Raw genomic sequence first — 19,421 nt, 5'->3', positions numbered from 1 at the left:
GGTATCGCGGGGGTGATAGGCGTGCACGGTGAGGTTTGAACCCAGGATGCAGAGGAAGGGAACAAGTCTCTTCAACTGCTGGGCCAAGACCTCAAGTGCAGGTTATTGTTATTTTTAATTTTGTGGGTGGTAGGTGGAGAAAGAAGTTGCAGTGGCGGTTGAAATGATCGTTAATTCAGCTAGAAGGGTGATGGGGATGATTGATTTTTATTTTTTAATGTGTGGATTTCAGTCTCCTCTAGACAGTGGTCACAAATTGTGTTGTGAGAGGAGATGATTGAGGCAGGTTCGGCGATGGGAAAAAAAAAAAAAAAGGCTGGTGTTGTTTGATAAAAATGATGGCTATGGATCGAGGAAGAAGATTGGTTTTGGGCGGAAGACGGGTTGTGTTTGCTTGAATGGAGAAGGAGATTATGATGTAGGTGATGAATGATTTAAGAACAATGTTGTTGTTGGTGTTTTTGATTTTCATGAATAGGGCTGAAAAAAGTCCCCGTGTTATCGGTGGAATAGAAAAGAGAGGCAGGCTAATGATCTTTAATTGGTGGATTTTTAGGGTTTATTTTTCTGATTTTTTCTAAATTTTTAATATCTCCTGCTTTTGTAATTTTAACATAGTAAGGGTTTTTTAATTATTAATTAAAATATAATGATAATCTTGTAAATAATTTGATTTCTTTTTCCTTGTATATATAGTGTTATCAAATTATAAAATATAAATGATAATTTTATTAAAAAATAATTAAGCTATAGGAGAGGGAGTAAATTTCCATAAAAACAATGAGTGTGTTTGGTATTGCGGTAACTTTTGTGGTTGTGGTTTGAAAAAAGTTGTTTTATAAAAAATATTTTTAGTTGAGGTTTGTTTGAAAAAATAGGTGTTTGGTTAAAACTGTGGTTGAAATTGAAGTTAAAGAAAAAGTAGTTTAATGTATTTGGTTAAAAAAATGCTTTTCAAATTGAGGTTATAAAATAATTTAAAAATATTTATATTAATATTGATGGTTTTAAATTTAAATATTGTAGAATTAATTACTTCTATTACATCATGAAATAAATAATATAATTCTATTACGTATAAAATTCATCCGATAAAAATTACAGTTTTCATAATTTTTTTGAGCGTGTAATAAAATTAGATAAAATATTATCAGGTATAAAATTGATATTACAATGCAAGTAAATTTAATTCACTCTATACTAGTTTTTCAAGAAAAAAAATATTGTTCTCATCATAGTACGAAAAAAATTTAATTCAATTTAAAATAGTTTTTTTTTTAAAAAAAACTATTAAAAAAATTAACAATAAAAAAAAATTCATATAATTGCACTGTTCACAGAGTGCAATTATAGTTAGCTGTTAAAAAATAACAGAAAAAAAAAAGTTGATGTAATTGCACTGTTGAACAGTGCAATTATAGTGCACAGTATACCAATCACATGAATAGAAACGAAAAGTATGAATTCATTGTTTTCTGAAAATTGAGTTTCTGCCGTAAATAAATATTGGGATACACGTTTTTTATCTTTTGATAATTTGTAACCAAATGGTTAATTAGTGTGTTTTTTAAAAAACGTAAACGCGAACACGTAGACAAACGGATTCAATATAACTAAACAGAGGACGAGGAGGGGCAAAATCAAGTCGTCACAACATCTGTTGCCTTACGAAGGAAGGGCCCAAACGCAAGCCCAATAAAGGTTTTCGAGCCCAAATCCACCAGCACAACTGTACTGACTGCACACTTGACACTACCGCTTCTCTTCCCACTCCCATCCATAATTATAAACCCTCCTAGCTCACTGCGTAGTCAGTAGCATCTTCATTTCAGCAAACAGATGGCAGGCAGATTGGGAAGAAGAGTAATAAACTTCGCAAACCTCCCCATAAAACTCCTGATGCCTACAACATACACAAATATCTCCGAAATCGCACTAAAAACAATCCCTTCAGCCTCCAAAATCGAAATCAAGCGCGTCCTCGAATCGCTCTACGGCTTCGACGTCGAAAAGGTAAGCACTCTTAACATGGAAGGAAAAAAGAAGAAACGCGGCGGATTCCTCATCGCCAAGCCAGACTATAAAAAAGCATACGTCACGCTTAAAACTCCCCTCTCGATTTCGCCCCATTTATTTCCGATTAGAGTTATTGAGGAAGAGAGGGCGAAAATGAATAAGAAGGCACCGGAGAGTAGTTTTGTTGAGGATAATAAGAATCACTGGCTTCATGAGAAGAAGAAGGAGAGTGGAGGCGGCGGTAGGGGATGGCGCGGCCGCAGCGACAGCGGTAGCGGGTGGCGCGGCGGTCGTGGTCGTGGTGATGTGGCGGCCGAGAAGGCTAAGTTTCCTTGGAGCAGCATGAGGAGCTCTACTGCTAATTCTAGGTAGTGTAGATTTTCGGGTTTTATTTTAATTGAGAAATGAGAACTGTTGGTTGATTTTGGTAAATTCTGGTTTACTATGATTATTTGTGTTGGATGTTATCGGATTTAATTTGATTGGTACTGCTGAGATATTATATAACATGGGGATAATGGTGTTCTTACATTGATGGTAGCTATCGCAGTTGCAAATTGTCATTTGAAAGATTAGGATTCATGTGCTTGTAGAATGCTAGTGCAAAACAAAGTTTTCTTTTTGGCAGTTGATTGTTATTGAAACAAAGTTGGCTTCGAATTATTGATTTGGTAATGGCTTCAGTGGGTGGGATAGTGGATACCCCTATAGGATTGATAGGAATGAGGCTGATGTGATGTACTGGAATTTATTCCTGGCAAGCTTTTTTTACATTGAATGAAACTACAACATAGTTTATTGTATGCTTTAACAAGAAAGATGCACCAAGCCCTTTTTATTTACAAGTGAACTTTCCTTAAGAAAACATGTAATTCATATAAAATCATGACATGGATAGTCTTCTTCTGAAATTCATTTTGTGGCCAAGTGAATTGGGTATCTTATGTACATGTCCACTTAAATTCCCCTCTGATTTTCTATGGAAAAGAGCTGATGTTCTGATCTTTGTCCAACCAAAATTCCAGGGCGATCTATTCATATGCTTGTTGTTTTTCTTTCCGTATTCATGTTGCAGTTCAAAATAGTCCCTCTGCAGCTCTGTCATTTGTGTCTTTACGTTCTCTAGTTCTGCTCTTAGGGTCGTGATCTCAGTTTTTGTTGATGTTTGAGTTATTTCTTGTTCTGAGCTGTTACCACTTGCTACTGGCTCTTTTCCTTGCATTGCTGCCCTTATTTTTATTTGCTCACAGAACAACACCTGCATGTCCATTTCATTAGATGAGAAATGTAAATTTTGATGAATTATAAAAGTCGTATAGTCTTTTCACTTTGTTTTTGGTGCATATTTGCACACCATGCTGTAAAGGTCTGTGATTTACACCGGGGTTTGTTTTTGAGAATACCTGTTCAAAGACAGGGAGTGTTTTAGCAGCTTTTGGTAGGAGTGGTTTTTGGATTTAACCTAATGTTTTGAAATATTGCTTATTACTGTGCTTTTTACAACATCATCAATCTCTCATGTGGCAGAGTGGGGATTAACAATAAAGCAAGCCAATTAGTCATATACAACTTCTTTCATTGTTATGTGGTTGCATCTTTTATAAAAGTTGGCATTGTCTTACAATAAAACATTCCAAAAACAACAACAGAGATGGCACACATTGCATTTAGTTTGATCGCTAGGTTCCTATGGCTGAAATGGAAGTCAGTGGTAGTAAATGGGAATGTTTTGGACACACATACACATCATGTAGCTTTGGTGTCCAAAAGTTCGTTCCTGCAGCTTTTTCTTGGTTTCTCAGAATTTTGTATTAGGGTTATTGTAGATTTTATGTAATTAGGTGTCATTCACTGCATTAATCCCCCTATCTTTTTTTTTATTCAGAGCCCCTTTTAGTTTACAGAGAGACAGAACTGGAAGGACTGTGTATTTAAGTAGATGAAGTTAGTAAAGAACAACTGGAAGATAACTTAATTAGAATATTTTTCCTTGTGCTGATGATGGTAAGGGTGGTTTGATACGGGCAGGAGTTGCAAGCTTGAGTAGAATGTAGTTCAAGGTGGTGAAAAATTTGTGTTGAGTGATATCTCAGGCAGAGTAAAGTAGAATCAGATAACAGACTGTCATGCTCTGTGGGAATAAAACTGTTGTTAGTTGGAAACCTTTTAGGGCATGTTTGATTATCTGAAGTGCATTGTGTTTTGTTGGCACTTGGAAGGTTCCTCAAAATGGGCAAATTTGATCTGATGCCATCTCTCAGATTTTACCATTTTATACTCTAGATGACATTGCAGCTTTCCTTGCCTTCTAAACAGCTAAACTACCAGTTTTCTATGTCCTAAGCATTGTAGAATCATACCACTTGATCCTCTTTTATACTTGTCATGTTGTGGCTCATGGCCGCCCTTATGGCTTTTGATTTAATGACTGAAAGAAAAGACATAAATTTACAGCACCGGCACCATGACAGGCATATTTGTTTTGATTTAGAAATGATGAGTATTTTTTATTTATAGTTGAGAATTGCTGTATGTTTACCTGAATAACTGTTCGTAGAGGCAACCTATCATTTTGTGCTGCATGCGAGCACGCATCAAGTGATAACTTCTTGCAGTTCATTATTCTGCATAGCCTTTTTCGGTCATGCTCAGAGAGCAAAGGATGAGCCTGGAAAGAATAATAGAGTTTTTAGGCTTTGTCATAATGCTTATCTAAAAGGATGAGTACTAGAAAGACAACTGAAGGCAAACCTTGAGATAGGTGTCAATGGCTCCATAAAGACAGTCATCACATGTCCGAGCTTTTTCTGGCAGGGCTTCAGCCAAAACTTGAAACTTGGTAATGGAGAGATTAGGGTCCTTTGCAACCTCAGTTAGATAACTGTCCAAAAGCTTGCTAACACTTGATTTCCCTGTTGTCTGTGGCAGTTGTTGCAGCTCTTGTTCATGCATCAGAAAATATTCAACGATTCTTTGTATCACTTCTATGTCGTGCTTTGTTCGTTGTTCAAGTGAGCTGTATGAATACATGAATCATAATTAGATATGGTGAAAAGACTTGCCACATTTTTTTAGGCAAGGTCAAGCAATCTTAAGGAGACTAAGATTGTTGAATACTCACTTCACAAATTTCCCCTGATCTTCACTTTTATAATTAGGAATCAAAAGATCATTGACATTGGCATTCTCCAACATCATCCCCACTCTTTTCTCAAGCTCTGAGATCAAAGCTTGGGATGCAGAGTAAACCATTGCCATTTTCAACATCTTCAGTAAAAACTTACATGGGACAGCTCCTGGTTGAGGAGGAAGTATGCTTACTAGGCTTTCAATAATAGATTTTTGCTCCTGGCTATGCTCAATACCCTCGTCTTCATTCCTTCCAATCAAAATACTGAACTGCAGTTCATTCTTTCCATATCCATACCCCCTTGGACCTTCTAAATCCACATCCATGCCTGGCAGCCATCTTTCTGCATATTGCATTATACATTTACCTATGATCGCTGGTTTTGTTCCCCTTGCCCTTATTGCAGTTATAATTCTCATGAAATGATCAATTCGAAGGGAAGCCACGTCATGAAACCAACATCCCTCGTCATTAACCATATCTCCTATTGTTGAATTGTCTCTAGAAGCCTTCCATGCTATTGAGTCACAACATCTTCTAACTATTTGGAGATTTTCTGCCCATGGAGATAAAGTTTCGCAGGATTTGAGAACAGTTATGGTGTCTTTCCATGATGAGAGGACTACAAATGTGAGGAAAGCTTCTGTCTTGGAGATGAGATTTCCATCATCAAGTTCTTCGCTCATTTCTAGGAATTCTGATGCACATCTTAGTGGAGCAATGTTACTAGGGTTTAAGTCTAGTGTAAGACCATAACAGAACTTTAGAATGATTTCAAATGCTTCTGGTCCACCTGGGAAGTTTTCAAGCTTGAGTTGGTACCCCAAATTTGAAATTGAAGGCTGAAGCTCCAAGCGGCCTATGTAGCTACATTTGGATACCAAGGGATACTGCATCAGGAGAAACAGTGTGGTTATCAAATGATATAAGCTCATTCACATTGAAAGTTCATTTCTTACAGACAGTGCATTAGATCCATTGGCTAGTTACCTTGTGAACAGTAAAGGTGATATCTTGAACTTGAATTGATAGATCCGTCGGGATTCGGGAATTGACAAACCTGAGCATTGGAAAACAAACAGAGAAGCATCAGTAAGAGATACAACAAGTTTGAAAACAGAAAAGGACCCAAACGATAAATATATGATTGGATATTCTAACGTTAGCTTAGTCATGATTCAGAAATAAACACACGCTAGCTGCCTTTCGACAAACTAGCAGTAATGTTGCTAGGTCTAATCGCTGGGTTGAGAATCCTGTATCATGGCTGATTTAAGTTGTACCATGAGTGATCATTCTTTTCAAAGCTATCGGTTATTGACATGGCTGTGGGAGGAGCTATGATGCTTTGGTTGTAAACTTGATCGGCACCGCCAGAATCACTCTTTGAGCTCTGTGATTGAACTGGTGGAAGGGACTTCTTCATGGTTACAGTGAAGCTGCATGACATTGTTGCTGTGAGCCTGAACATTTAATGGTGAGGACATGGAGGGAGGAGACGGTGGGGCATGGCCATAAATGTGAGATGTGAGTCTGTGGCTGGCATGGGAGCCCTGTTAGGTGAGCTGAGAATTTCAGAAAATTCTGATAGATATCTATCGAGCTCATGGGAAGAAAGAATGTCAGGCTTTGAATTGTCGATCTTCATCCACGTATGTTACTTTCTAGCATTTAATTTGTCAGAATTGCATGGCCTTCAACTCTTTACTGGTAAGAGACGAGATTGCATGTGCTTACTGTCCAAATCAAATATCTGTTAATGGGTTGCCTGATGTCATCATGGCATTGGTGCAAATTTAGTTTCTTTTCTTACAAATTCTCTGTGCATACGTTTGAACTACTCATGTCTTGCGCAACCCCATCATCCATGCACCAACTATTTGATTAGATATTATCTAGCACCGATTTTCATTTTTTTATTATTTAATTTTGTGAAAATAAGAATAAATATGTTAAAAAACTTCAACGATGAAATTATATAAAAAAAATACTTTTACTTCAAATTTTATTTTCTTGTCAATGCATTTGTTTTTTTTTTCTTAGTGAAAACATGTGTCTTTTATAAGTAATATGATTTTTTGAATAGAAACCTACCACCATTAAAATAAACATTCACAAGAAATCAAATGATTCTAATAAAGGGAACAAACATTTTTTTTTCGCAGAAATTCACTTTATTTATTTATTTTATGTTTAAAATCATGTAATGATTTTCAAGAAACAATATAAGAGAATAATTAACCTTAGAAAAGATTGTCATAAGAGAATAAAAAAATATTCTCATTGAATTTTCATAAGCAATTTTTTTAAAAACAAAATTCTATAAATCATATTCATATAGTTTTTTTTAATAAATTAATTAATACTATTACCATAAAAAACTCAAATCTTTGAAAAGCAAGGATTTTAATAGTAAAAAGAGTTAGTTTTGTTTTTTTTAATGTTAAATCTATAGACACTAAAATTAAAATTATTGGTGGTTGAAATTCGACCACCCAACCCAGGAGCTTTTTTTCTCTTCAACTTTTTCAATTATCTTTTCTTTTCTCTTTCAACCTAAAATTAGTGGGATGAAAAATGAGGAAATTAAAAATTGAGGGATCAAATGAAAATTTTACATGTCTTTTATGGAAAAGTTCTTTGTTTTTTTATATCAATTTTGATATTTTATATCTCAATTTGTTTTTTTTTAAGAAGAAAAAACTCAATTTTTGTAAAATTAATCATTAATTTAATGTGGAGACATTTAACAACACATTAGATAAGTTAGAAAAAACAAATCAAAACATAGTTAAATACATAAAACCATGAAAATTTAACTTGAAAGAATGAAATTGAAAATATATAAATTTAAGTGACTGAATAGTAAAACATGCAAAATACAGGATAGAAGTGGAAATTTGAAAAAAGCACATTTTTTTGTGAGTCACGAGTAATGAATTCTTGAACAGTAAAAAATACATTTTTTAGTTTTATTTGTTATTTATTCATTATTAATTGTTAATGCATTTTTGGTAGGCACCAAAAAAACATTTTTGGGACAAAGAAAATTACATTGGGGATGGTCAATTGCGGTCAAGGGATTGGTTAGTTATGCATAATACTACAGGGACTAGTTGATTAGGTTCAAAAAACAATTGGGTGTAATTTACAACTAACTCTATATTTGATCATCTGCAAAATAATGATCAATCTGCTGCTGGAGCGGCTTTGCCAGGATGATCAGTTTGACTTTGACCTGAAGTTCAGCTTCAGCAACCTCCCACTTTCCCCACTTGTCCTCAAGCTCTCTGGGCTCGCAGCTCCCAATACGGCTTCGTATTTCCTCCACACATCTCATTCAACCACCTGGCATTGTATCTTGGAAAAATAAACTCAAGAGCTGAGAGGATGCAATGATCCTCAGTTCCTCACGGGTTAATATATTAAATCAATGAATAGGTTACCACAAGATTAAAAAAAAAATAATAATAATTAAATCGCTTTAGTTTTTTTAACGTGGAGCCGACATTGTTTATCCACAAAGAAATATGTGAATGACACTCTGTATTTTTTAATAATTTATTTTAATTTTCAAAGTTTATTTTGGATAATTTAATTATAATACAAGTTGATTTGGAGTTTCTAGGTAAGGGTGAAATTGAAATAATAGAGTCCAAAAATAAAAAGGCATCGTATATAGGTGACGTACTAGAGATTATGTGCAAAATACACTTAGATTCTCAAATTTTAAAAAAACAACATAAATTATATAATTTTGATGCCTTAAAATTAAACAAAATCAGTTTTGGTATCAAATTTTTTTGTGTTATTTTTCAATTCTTGATTGGAAAAGAGAAAGGAGAGAAGAGTTGTTGGTTTTCAACAATGAGAGAAAAAGACATCATTTAAGCAATTTCCAACCATCAAAATGAATTGTTTTAGTGTCCATGAATTACATAAGATGAGAGGGCCTTGATGATGGTTTGTTTAGACCCCCTGCAGTGAACAAAATATTTTGATCACTTATCTCTTGATTTCTCTTATTTGATTACATATATGAGCAAAAATTAATTGAGTTGTAGTGTGACATGAGTCAAATAGCTAGTATTTTTCTATAGAATGTACACGAACATGAACATTTCCATGTGTAATTTGCATTGCCTTGTGCATATGGGAGGTAATTAGAGATTTTTTTTTTTATCTGGCTCAACCTTATGAGCATAGATCTATCATTTTTTGTTTTTGTTGGTTGCTAACTCATATTAAATTTTATTATATAAACACTAAAATAAGTTTTTATTTTTTCAACATGGATTGGAAGCTCATTTGTGTGTGTATGTGTATACAATAAAAAAATTTGATTTTTTAATATGAGATAAAAAGTATTTTAAATTTAAATAATTCAACTTAAAAGAATAAGATAATATTTTTTTAATGTGAAAATAAAAATCTCTTTGAAATAATTTTTTTAACCTTATTATTTATAACATGTACAATTTACATAGACTTAAATTATTTTTTAACTTTTTTATTTGAAATATTAAAACCTAATTTTTTTTAAAAAAAATTTCTCATATAACTTGAGACTCATTCTCTTAACCGAGTCAACACTTTAGCCGAGCTTGATAGCCATGGGTTCTACTACCATCAGCAACAACTTCTTTTAAGAGCCATGTAAAGATTTTCGAAGATTAGAGATGTTATACGTGTATACCAAATTTGATGTGTGTTTGCGCGCACGTCTACTTTAATTTATATATTCCCTTTTTCTTTTCATTTTGCATTTAGATTTCCTTTTCCTTTTTAGAGAAAGTAGAAAAATACAGTTGAGAAGATCAAGGGTGTTCGTAGAAATAAAAAAAAAAAAGAAAAAAAAAACCGAAAACACTAAATTAAGAGAAAAAAACTGATTTTAAAAACCAGTAAATAAACTTGGTTCAGCTCAATTACGATTTTAAAAAATAAAAACATCAAACTACACCGGACCTTGTAAAAAGAGCCAAATATCTTTAAAAAAAAGGGGGTATAAATTCTTACTACGCACGCTAGAGGAAAAAAACCTCTTGTAATCGGGAAGAGACGAGGTGCATCCGCACCTTGGGATTGATAACAGTTGTAAATGCGAGCATCTTTGGGCTGTGTTTGTACTTGTGTTTTTTTTTAAATTTAAATTTAAAAAAATATCATTGACATCTATTTTGGCACGAAAAGCTATTTGAAAAGTAACCGCTACCATACTACCAAACATACTCGCAGTCATTTATCTTTGCCGGAAAGGAGAAAAATGCTCAAATAAAAGAATGCTTCATCTAAAACTGAAAAAAAGAAGATCAAAATTCAATGCTTGATCTTGTCAATTGCGTGTATTAGATGATTGCTTTTGAACAGGTAATTAAACAATAAAAATCTGTGGGAGAGCTCGTCAAATTTGTGCTAAGAAGCCGATCATCCTTCCTAAAATACTATAAAATTAACGACTACTTTGCGTCCCAATAAGAAATAAGACTTTTCACAGGATTGTTTTTAGGGCGTCCGAGACGAGGAAGGAAGGAAGGAAGGAGTTCCATTCATTTAACCATACCCCTCTGAGTGCCTAGACTTGGCTCGATCTCCTGGCCATTCTGCCTTTTTTTCTTAATTTTTTTTATTCTAAAGTAAAATTATTTTTAAATAAAAAAATTACAATAATATTTTAAAAATCATACAATAACAATATACCTTTTAAATAATATTAAAGTTTTTTAATGATGATATTAACAATTATTTTACGAGTAATTATAGATGAAACTAATATGTTTATTATTCAAAAAACAAGTCATGAATATTCAATAAAAATAAAATGCCTAATTTTTTTTTACTGTGTAGTTTTATATAATTTTCTCAAATGAGTTATTCCTTTTTTTTAAAAAAATCGTAATGTTTTTGCCTTTTTACTTAACCTAGCTTTTAAAATCACAACAAGTCTTCATTAAAAGAATTATGCTATAAATAAAAATATGTTCTTATATAAGAAAGAAGAGATATTAACAAATTAAGAAGTGGGTTTTATGGAGAAAAACTTTTGAAAATGATTCATAGGAAAAAAAAAAACTATTTTCCGATATAATTGTGTCTTGACAATTTCTTTTCTGTTGAATACTCGTTGTTCAATATTTTATTATGAAAATAATTTGACCTTCGTGATGGGTTTTTTTTATATATAAATTAAATAGATTAACTTATGTGCATACATTAAGTTTTTATTTATAATATAAAATTTAAAATTAAATAATACTATTCATGAAATTTAAATAAAACTGACAGCGTAACGTGAATAATTACACTGATTTTAAATTATTCTAACAGCTATTGTTAACGCGTAAAAACAAAAGTACAAAGAGGGCACTTTAATTTATTTTAACAGAATACATTTATATTATTTATTTAGACCAACTGACGTAAGAAAGAGAGCAATACCATGAACGAGAGATCAATGGGCCCGTGGCCTAGTTGTAGCCTTGTAGGCGGGTCTTCCAAGGAGGACATAAACGTCAATTAACAAAAAAACTGAGTTTGACTGAGCCGCGTCATCCCATCCTGGATGGCGGTTTCTTTCATTCCCTTAAATGAGCCTCCCTCCTCCGTATAAACCGAAGCATCATTCTGCCATCGCTTCTGCGTAATTTCGTTGCGTTTTTCTCAACAGTTGTTTCAGGGAGAAAGATTAAATATATATCGGATGAGCCTGATCTGATATATATTGATAAATAGAAGAAAGAAGGAGAAGAAATGGCAACAGTATCCCCTCTGGCGAAATACAAGCTGGTATTCCTTGGCGATCAATCCGTTGGTAAAACCAGCATTATCACTCGCTTTATGTATGATAAATTCGACACCACTTACCAGGTTCTTCCATCTTTCCTTCCTTTTTTAATCATTATTAATTTGAATTTTTGGATTCCAAGAGCAATCTTACGTGCTGTGCACGCTAATTGGTCTTATTTTCAATTCTTGATCCCTTAATTTTTCGTTTTGTGAATTTGTAGGCTACTATTGGAATTGATTTTTTGTCCAAAACAATGTACCTTGAAGATCGGACCATTCGGCTGCAACTTTGGTGAGCCCCTTTGTCTCAATTTTATTTTTGTTAATTAAGATTATTATATATATAATCAAATTGGGGGGAAATGCATTTCATTTTACCTGTATCATAAGTCTTTAGTCGAAAGACGATGATTACGAGATCATGTCGATACCTAGCAGGCGTATAAGGTTGAGAAAATTACGTGGACGGTGATTTTGTTATGGTAATTAATTAATTAGTAGTAAGGTAATGCATATGATCGTGGAAATGGACACTCGAAATAATCAATATTGCTGTTAACAGGCTGCTGTAGTGGCTGGCATCGCTAATTAAGTGGAGAGGACCTATAACGTTGTTTCATTTTTTTTTTTAAAGAAAAAAATTTGTGCAAGATGATGCCCTTTTAAGACAGGGTTATAATTACCTTGGTCTGAATTGAGCACAATGTGTTGTGTCAGTCGAGTTTTCATGAAATACTGTGTTATAATTATACGCAACATTTCAGTTACTTTGTCAAAGAACTTGATTCATGCTGTAATGCTCTTTTATCTTGTTTCCATGGTGTATTTCTTTTTCCTTGTGGTTTCTAGTTTGTGAATCTTCGTGTATGTTAACTCACAGGGATACTGCTGGTCAAGAGAGATTTAGGAGTCTTATACCGAGCTACATCCGGGATTCTTCTGTAGCTGTAATTGTCTATGATGTAGCTAGTGAGTTATCTTAAGAACTGAATTCTGGTTTTATTGGAAATATATGTTCTAGTGTGTACATTAGAAAATAAACCTCGATCTCTTGTATAACATCTTCCCATGTGTGCTTGTACCTTCACCCTTCTTTTAGGAGGGGAAGGGAGGGGACGCTGCCTGTAAGGCGATATTTAGTGTTGTACTCCTGTAACATTAGTAATTCTTAAATTGCTTGCTAAATTGTGTCCATGCAGATAGACAATCATTCTTAAACACCTCTAAATGGATTGAGGAGGTACGGACCGAGCGAGGTGGTGATGTCATTGTTGTCCTTGTTGGAAACAAAACCGATCTTGTTGATAAGAGGTAAGATATTAACTAATGAGAATAACATGATGTATGATGTTTCTGGCTTGATATCCACATTACTTAGATAGGAGTGACCTCTCGGCTTTTGTTCTTTTAAGTGGCACCTTGCGGGTGAGATCACTCTGGTTTTTAGCTTCTAGGAATGTCATTAGAGAAGCGAGCATCATCTTCCATAAGAGAAATATGAACATCTTTATTAATTTGTATGCTCTACTCTAGTCCTTTTGTTCTCATTTTTGTTTGAGCGAGAAGACTGGGGAACTGTATCAGCAGTTCTCCATAGTACTGCTGCCTATTCGATTCATGAAGTTAATTTTGGTTTCTGTTACATTCTGTGACTGATGAGAAGTGAAAGATGAATGCCTAGCCGCGCGTCTTAAATTTTATGAGGACGAAAGCTTTTCTTTGATTCTTTTAGTCTCTTTCTCTTTTGAAAAATTAAGAACTTTGCTGGTTGCGATCCTTTGTTTTGTTTAGAACTAGGAGTTAACAGTCCTCTCTGTCAGTTGCCTTCTGTATCTAGCTTGAAACAATTCAGCACTGTTGTTATTTGTTTTTGTTTTCATTATGTTATTCGGTGATCAAACAGGCAAGTTTCAATAGAGGAAGGAGACGGCAAGGCTCGTGAATTCGGAGTTATGTTTATAGAAACCAGTGCGAAAGCAGGATTTAATATAAAGGTGAGAGTGAGACACAAGGTTTTGATATTGTCAAGCTGCTCCAATCTTAGGGGAAATATGGCCTTATGTGAACATATAATAAGTTATTGTTTGTATTCTGATTTATAAAATGAAAAAACGCAGCCTCTGTTCCGCAAGATTGCAGCTGCCTTGCCAGGGATGGAAACCCTTTCTTCCACAAAACAGGAAGACATGGTTGATGTGACCCTCAAGCCGACGGTCAATTCTTCCCAGGCAGAGCAGCAAGGAGGGGGTTGTGCATGTTAGAGAAGTGGATTTGAGGAAGATCGAGGAAAGGAAGCACCTTCAATACCAGGTTATACCAACTGAATTAAAACCCGACAAATGATTATTTTTATTTGAGCTATTTCAGATCAATAAGACGTAGTTGCAGATTCCTGCTATTTGTTGAATAGGAAAATTGACCGTTCAGATACATTCCATTTAACATCTCTCCTCTTTTCTTCTTTTTTCTTTTGTTTTTTGGAAAATCTTTGATATGTTTGTGAAAACCATTATCAGATATTAACTGCAATAGGAGGTAATCTCTAGGTTACCCATTTTGTGATTCAAGAAAATTGATGGCTGTAATTTGAAATTTTGAATTCGTTGTATAAAGTTTCTTTGGATCTTGGTGGAACAAAATTCATGACATGGATATATGTTGATACGATCATTGGAGAATTTGGTTACGAGAAAATCAGACTAGTATATTAGCCAGTTGAAATATCAAAACCAATATCTTAGGTTGATTTAGACTGAGTTTTTTTTATCTAATTTTATAATTCCAAAGGTTTTTCTTTGAAGTTATTATAGTTGTTTTTTTTTTTTTTCCAATTTTTTTTGGGTTTGGTATTAATATTTAAATTTTTATTATCTAATCAGAATAAAATCAATTTATTAAACCTAATCACGACTATAACTGGCCCAAGTCTAGTTGAGGGTAAAGGAGAAAGCACTTGCAATAAAACAGAACATCCAAGAATGTGTCAATCCGTTCTCCGTTTTTTGTGCTTCGAACATTTATATCACCAGATTAGGGTTTCGCCATAGTTTCCACCTCAATCTCTATATCCACAACGCATGGTGAATAAGAATCTGCACTTTCCATCTGTAAATCAAGGAGGTTCTGGCAAATGAATCGAGCATCCAGGCACATCTTCTTCCTTGTTGGCAGAGGAAGCTCTACAAAGCTGCTAGTTGACAAGTACATTGTGAAGTGGCGTTGCTTTCCTCGAACAACATCGGAAACTCACAGACATCTTGGCCCAAAACAAATGTGAAAAAACTTCAAAAGCTACGTACAATTTGAATAAAACACAGGCTGCTAAATGCCATTATTGACCATATCGTATAAAAGAAACAGAAGTTTCAACAGGCACAAGTTTTTTCATGAAAGAGTTGAGGGGCTAACTCAAACAGGTAAGTGTTCAGGATCACAGAACTCTTTGACTGCAGCTTACTTAGAGTTGAAATGACAGAAAAGAGCCACTGTTAGCAAAACAATTGTATAAGCACTGTTTTCTAATTCCATGCTGCCCTGGTGCAAAATCTTGCAAGACCGTACATATCCTCTGAAGCAAAGTATTTCATTGGACTTATTTTCTATAAAGATATAACTTACCTAATCAAGTTTTATATATATATTTTAAAGATTAGCAATTTAAGTTCTATAAATCTCAAGTTATTAAAAATTTATATAATTATTAATTTTAAAACTCGTAGAATTAATCAAAATACATGTAAGTTTATTGAATCATTAATAATAATAAAAAAAGGAATTTCATTTGACTTAATTGACTGGTTGTCGGTCTTTCCCGCCATGATTTGTCCTGCATTGCTCGTCAAGCTGTGGCACTGTTTGGTACTGTGTTAAGGCGTGGTAACGTTTTCCCTTCACAATATTTTTAAAAATACTTAATTTAAATTATAACAGTAAAAGCTATTATAATGACAAACACACTTATAGAAATTGATATAACCTCAACATATTGTTATAGGTTTTATACGGTACGACTTTTGCAAATTGATCTTAAGTTGTTTTTTAACTTTTGATTGATACACAGAGAAGTTTCTATGGTATTTGCCCCTACCACACGATCCTCACGACTTGGGAACTTCTGATTTGCACAATCACACGTCCTTTCAATGGATTATGCTCGGGAGTGATTAATGTCAACTGCTTTTTAGCCACACATTTACAGCTACTTTTTAAAGTTGCATTTATTTGTTTCAAATCCTTAAATGTCCATGAAGACTTCAGATTTTTTTCCCCTCGAGTCAATATAAATATTTTGATTAATTCTAAAAATATTAAAATTAATAATTATATAACTTTTTAGTACTTTTAAGATTTATAAAATTTAAATTAATGATATTTAAAAAAGCAAATCTAGAACTTGATTAATTAAGCTATATTTTTTAAAATTAAAAAATAATTTTTTATTAATACAAGTATCTGAATCAACTTACGTGCATCTCAATTAATTTCACGAGTTTCAAAGTTAATAATCATATTAACTTCTAAAATTTATAAAACTCAAATTAATAACTTTTAAAAAAATAAATTTTAAATCTAATCAATTTAACTGCACATATCGTGTTTTAGAAGACAGTTTTTAAACAATGGGAAGATGGGAATCTATGACTTGTAATTGCGTTGTGCCGAAGATAATCAGTATAGGATTTGGCTGCTGTGTGTACATAATGCACCGATTCAGGGGCACTTTTGTTTTGTGGGAGCTGGCTGCTGATGGGGATTTTTTTTCCCAATTTCTTTTTAAATGTTCTAATCTCGCTTAATTAGCTGAAGTCTGCAGTGTTTGATGAAACATTCTCTCGGGAGATAAATCTGGGACCGACCTAGAACCAGCAGGTTTTACCATCAGATGCAACAAGTTACTCTGTGTTTGAATTTAAAGAAGCCGGGAAAAGCCCGTTTGTATTTGTATTTTAAAACTATTTTTAAAAAAAATTAAAAATTTTATTTTTTTATTTGCTTGGAATTAAAAAAAATTAGTATTTTTAGATTATTTTGATGCGCAGATATAAAAATAATTTTTTAAAAAATAAAAATATTTTAATATATTTTTAAATAAAAAATAATCATAACTATATTTTAAAAAATTATTAATATGGATGGATGGGTGTTGCATAAAGTTTTTTCCTTAGATAGAGACTAATACCTAAGTACATGTGGAGATAAGCGTGGAGATGAGAGACATGGTCAAAAGCTTGGGGAATGCAAAGTCATCATGAATGTTCCTTTTAGTGCTACTTTTAGATGCTCTAATTTTAGAATAATAATTTTGGGGAGACTCCGCTCCATAAAAATTACGACTTGTTGTATTCACCTAATAATTCTAAATATTTATAAATCTTGATAACACTTTTCTCTTGGGATTTAGAGAGTTTGAGGAATGATGAATATGCTAGTGCTCATCATTGATTGTAATACTTTGCGAAAAGTGTTGTCATCCATTCATATAAAAGTATATATTTATAGAGAGTTTATCATTTCAATCATAAAAAATAATATTTTGTAAATGGACGGTGCATATCATCACAATTGAAATAATATTTAAGAGTTTATTTGGCAATGTGATTACGGTTGTTTTTTAAATAATTTTTCGTGTTAAAATACATATTAATGATTTTTTTTTTATTTTTTAAAAATTATTTTTAACACATTAAAATGATTTGAAAATATTAAAATTATATTAATTTGAAGTTAATAAAAAAATAAAAAAATTTTAATTTTTTTTTAAAAATATGTTTGAAACATAAAAATAATAGACGCAGGTGCATAATATATGTGGAAGATTCGTGAGAGATAGAAAGAGAGAGAACTTGCAAGAGAAAAAAGGTGGGAGTGGGGAGGAGGAGAAAATCTGATCATTTGGACATTGGCCCAAACACCTTTTTCTCTAGTAAAAATAACTGATCATGGATTTGGACACGATACACTATCCGTGTGTTTGTTTAAAGCAAAAGCACTAAACTCTAGTAAAAATAACTAATGACTTAGAGAACACGATACAATCCGTGTGTTTTTTAAAAATACAAGTATAAAAAATATGCTTTTAAAAACATTTACAGCAAAACTGTATTTTTAAAAAATTTATTTTTTTAGTTTTAAATTTTTTTTTATGGTTTTTAATGTTTTGATATGCTATATTAAAAATAAATTTAAATAATAATAATAATTATTATTATTTTAATATATATATTTTTAAAAAACTTTACAACTTTTAATCAAGTATATAATTTCTCTTCCCATTCCACCACACTAGTATTTTCAAGAATTTTAATCAAGCACTTCCCTCCAAACTATGTTAATTGGTCCATTTTGCTGGCATGTATTTTGACATTTACTAAAGGAAAATCGCAATGCTGGTGCACCAGCTATAGATTTTTTTTTTTTTTTTTTTCCAATAGCACACGAGCACTATATTTTCTTGTTTTGTATGCTTTTTTTTATTAATATTATTATGCCAGTCAAATACTTTTACTAAAAAAATATGTTAATAATTTTTAGATTAATATAGGTGTTCGGAACATTTTATATACATCTTGTCTAATTTTACAGGTTTTAAAATTAATAATCGTGTAAATTTCTAGTGATTTTAAAAGAACTTGAATTCATGATTATTGAGGAACAAATTCAAGACTTGACCAATTAAATTATCCTTGAAGGTTATTTATATTGCAATTACATGATATTTTTTTATCTAGTTAAAATAATAAATATTTTATTATATTAATAATTTATTTATAAGTTTTTATTAAGTATAAATAGTTTTCAGTGAAAAGAGTTTACATTTTAAAATATTTTTTCTTAAAGAATTTATTTCAATTTAAAATCTTTTCATTGATTAAAAATAATCTTATTTAAAGGGTACTTTTACTAAAAAGAAATGCATATTAAAAAAATAAAAAATTGACTGAAATATCTAATCTAAACAGTAAAAAAGTTGGTGTATCAGAATTAAAAAAAAATTAAAATTCATAGACGCCAGTGCAAACAATAAACAATTAACAGAAGGCAAATGAAAATACCCAATTGAGATTTCTTTTTTAAAAATCAATGTACTCAAATAAAAAAAATAAAAAATTCATGTGGATTGAGAAAAAATAGAGCGTCCTAATAGTGCGATTATCCTCAAAATTTTTTTAGTTTAATGTGGGTGTCCAGGCCAGTTTGTGCGTACCTCGACTAATTCCACAGGCCCTGAAGTTAACGACCATGTAAGTCTCTATGGCCATCATATGAGAACCTTAGGACTCGGAACCTGAGACAACAGAAAATGAGCAAATCTCTTGATTCCAGACTTTTATTACTAGACCACCACCTAGATAATTGCAATTATCCTCAAATTTATTTGGCAAGGTGGTCAAAACAGCTTAATAAATAAATCTACCCCAGTCAGCACCTAGCATATCGAAGTATCTTATATGGCTTCAATCCTCCTCCTCGTCGCCGGCGTTGTTATTAT

General features: G+C 32.6%; 3 protein-coding genes across 3 annotated transcripts; 2 read left to right on the top strand and 1 right to left on the bottom strand.

The window, feature by feature from the left end:
- The first annotated feature begins 1,760 nt into the window (after positions 1–1,760).
- LOC118031570 (uncharacterized) lies at positions 1,761–2,547 on the top strand. The gene has a single exon (XM_035036032.2). It carries the CDS (start codon positions 1,840–1,842, stop codon positions 2,386–2,388), a length of 549 nt encoding a protein of 182 aa, XP_034891923.1. The 5' UTR covers positions 1,761–1,839; the 3' UTR covers positions 2,389–2,547.
- A 303-nt stretch (positions 2,548–2,850) lies between these two features.
- LOC118031561 (BTB/POZ domain-containing protein DOT3) lies at positions 2,851–6,993 on the bottom strand. The gene is made up of 6 exons (XM_035036020.2): positions 6,430–6,993; positions 6,137–6,206; positions 5,138–6,036; positions 4,768–5,032; positions 4,556–4,684; positions 2,851–3,274 (listed from the first exon to the last, which is right to left on the bottom strand). The coding sequence occupies exons 1-6, from the start codon at positions 6,615–6,617 to the stop codon at positions 2,900–2,902; spliced, it is 1,926 nt and encodes a 641-aa protein (XP_034891911.1). The 5' UTR covers positions 6,618–6,993; the 3' UTR covers positions 2,851–2,899.
- A 4,722-nt stretch (positions 6,994–11,715) lies between these two features.
- On the top strand, positions 11,716–14,602 carry LOC118031555 (ras-related protein RABH1e). The gene is made up of 6 exons (XM_035036007.2): positions 11,716–12,013; positions 12,154–12,224; positions 12,813–12,901; positions 13,132–13,243; positions 13,836–13,926; positions 14,050–14,602. The coding sequence occupies exons 1-6, from the start codon at positions 11,897–11,899 to the stop codon at positions 14,191–14,193; spliced, it is 624 nt and encodes a 207-aa protein (XP_034891898.1). The 5' UTR covers positions 11,716–11,896; the 3' UTR covers positions 14,194–14,602.
- Positions 14,603–19,421: the final 4,819 nt, after the last annotated feature.

This window comes from Populus alba, chromosome 5, assembly GCF_005239225.2.
Source record: "Populus alba chromosome 5, ASM523922v2, whole genome shotgun sequence".
Lineage (NCBI taxonomy): Eukaryota > Viridiplantae > Streptophyta > Magnoliopsida > Malpighiales > Salicaceae > Populus > Populus alba.
The sequence above is the reverse complement of the archived record's forward strand: the minus strand, read 5'-3'. Positions and strand labels throughout refer to the sequence as shown.

Coding starts and splice junctions, on each gene's coding strand:
- LOC118031570 (XM_035036032.2), top strand. CDS start 1,840: ATGGCAGGCAGATTGGGAAGAAGAGTAATAAACTTCGCAAACCTCCCC.
- LOC118031561 (XM_035036020.2), bottom strand. CDS start 6,617: ATGTTCAGGCTCACAGCAACAATGTCATGCAGCTTCACTGTAACCATG. Junction 6,207..6,429: donor GAAAAGAATGATCACTCATG/GTACAACTTAAA, acceptor TCCAATGCTCAG/GTTTGTCAATTCCCGAATCC. Junction 3,275..4,555: donor CTCTACGAACAGTTATTCAG/GTAAACATACAG, acceptor ATGGACATGCAG/GTGTTGTTCTGTGAGCAAAT.
- LOC118031555 (XM_035036007.2), top strand. CDS start 11,897: ATGGCAACAGTATCCCCTCTGGCGAAATACAAGCTGGTATTCCTTGGC. Junction 12,902..13,131: donor AATTGTCTATGATGTAGCTA/GTGAGTTATCTT, acceptor GTGTCCATGCAG/ATAGACAATCATTCTTAAAC. Junction 13,244..13,835: donor ACCGATCTTGTTGATAAGAG/GTAAGATATTAA, acceptor GTGATCAAACAG/GCAAGTTTCAATAGAGGAAG.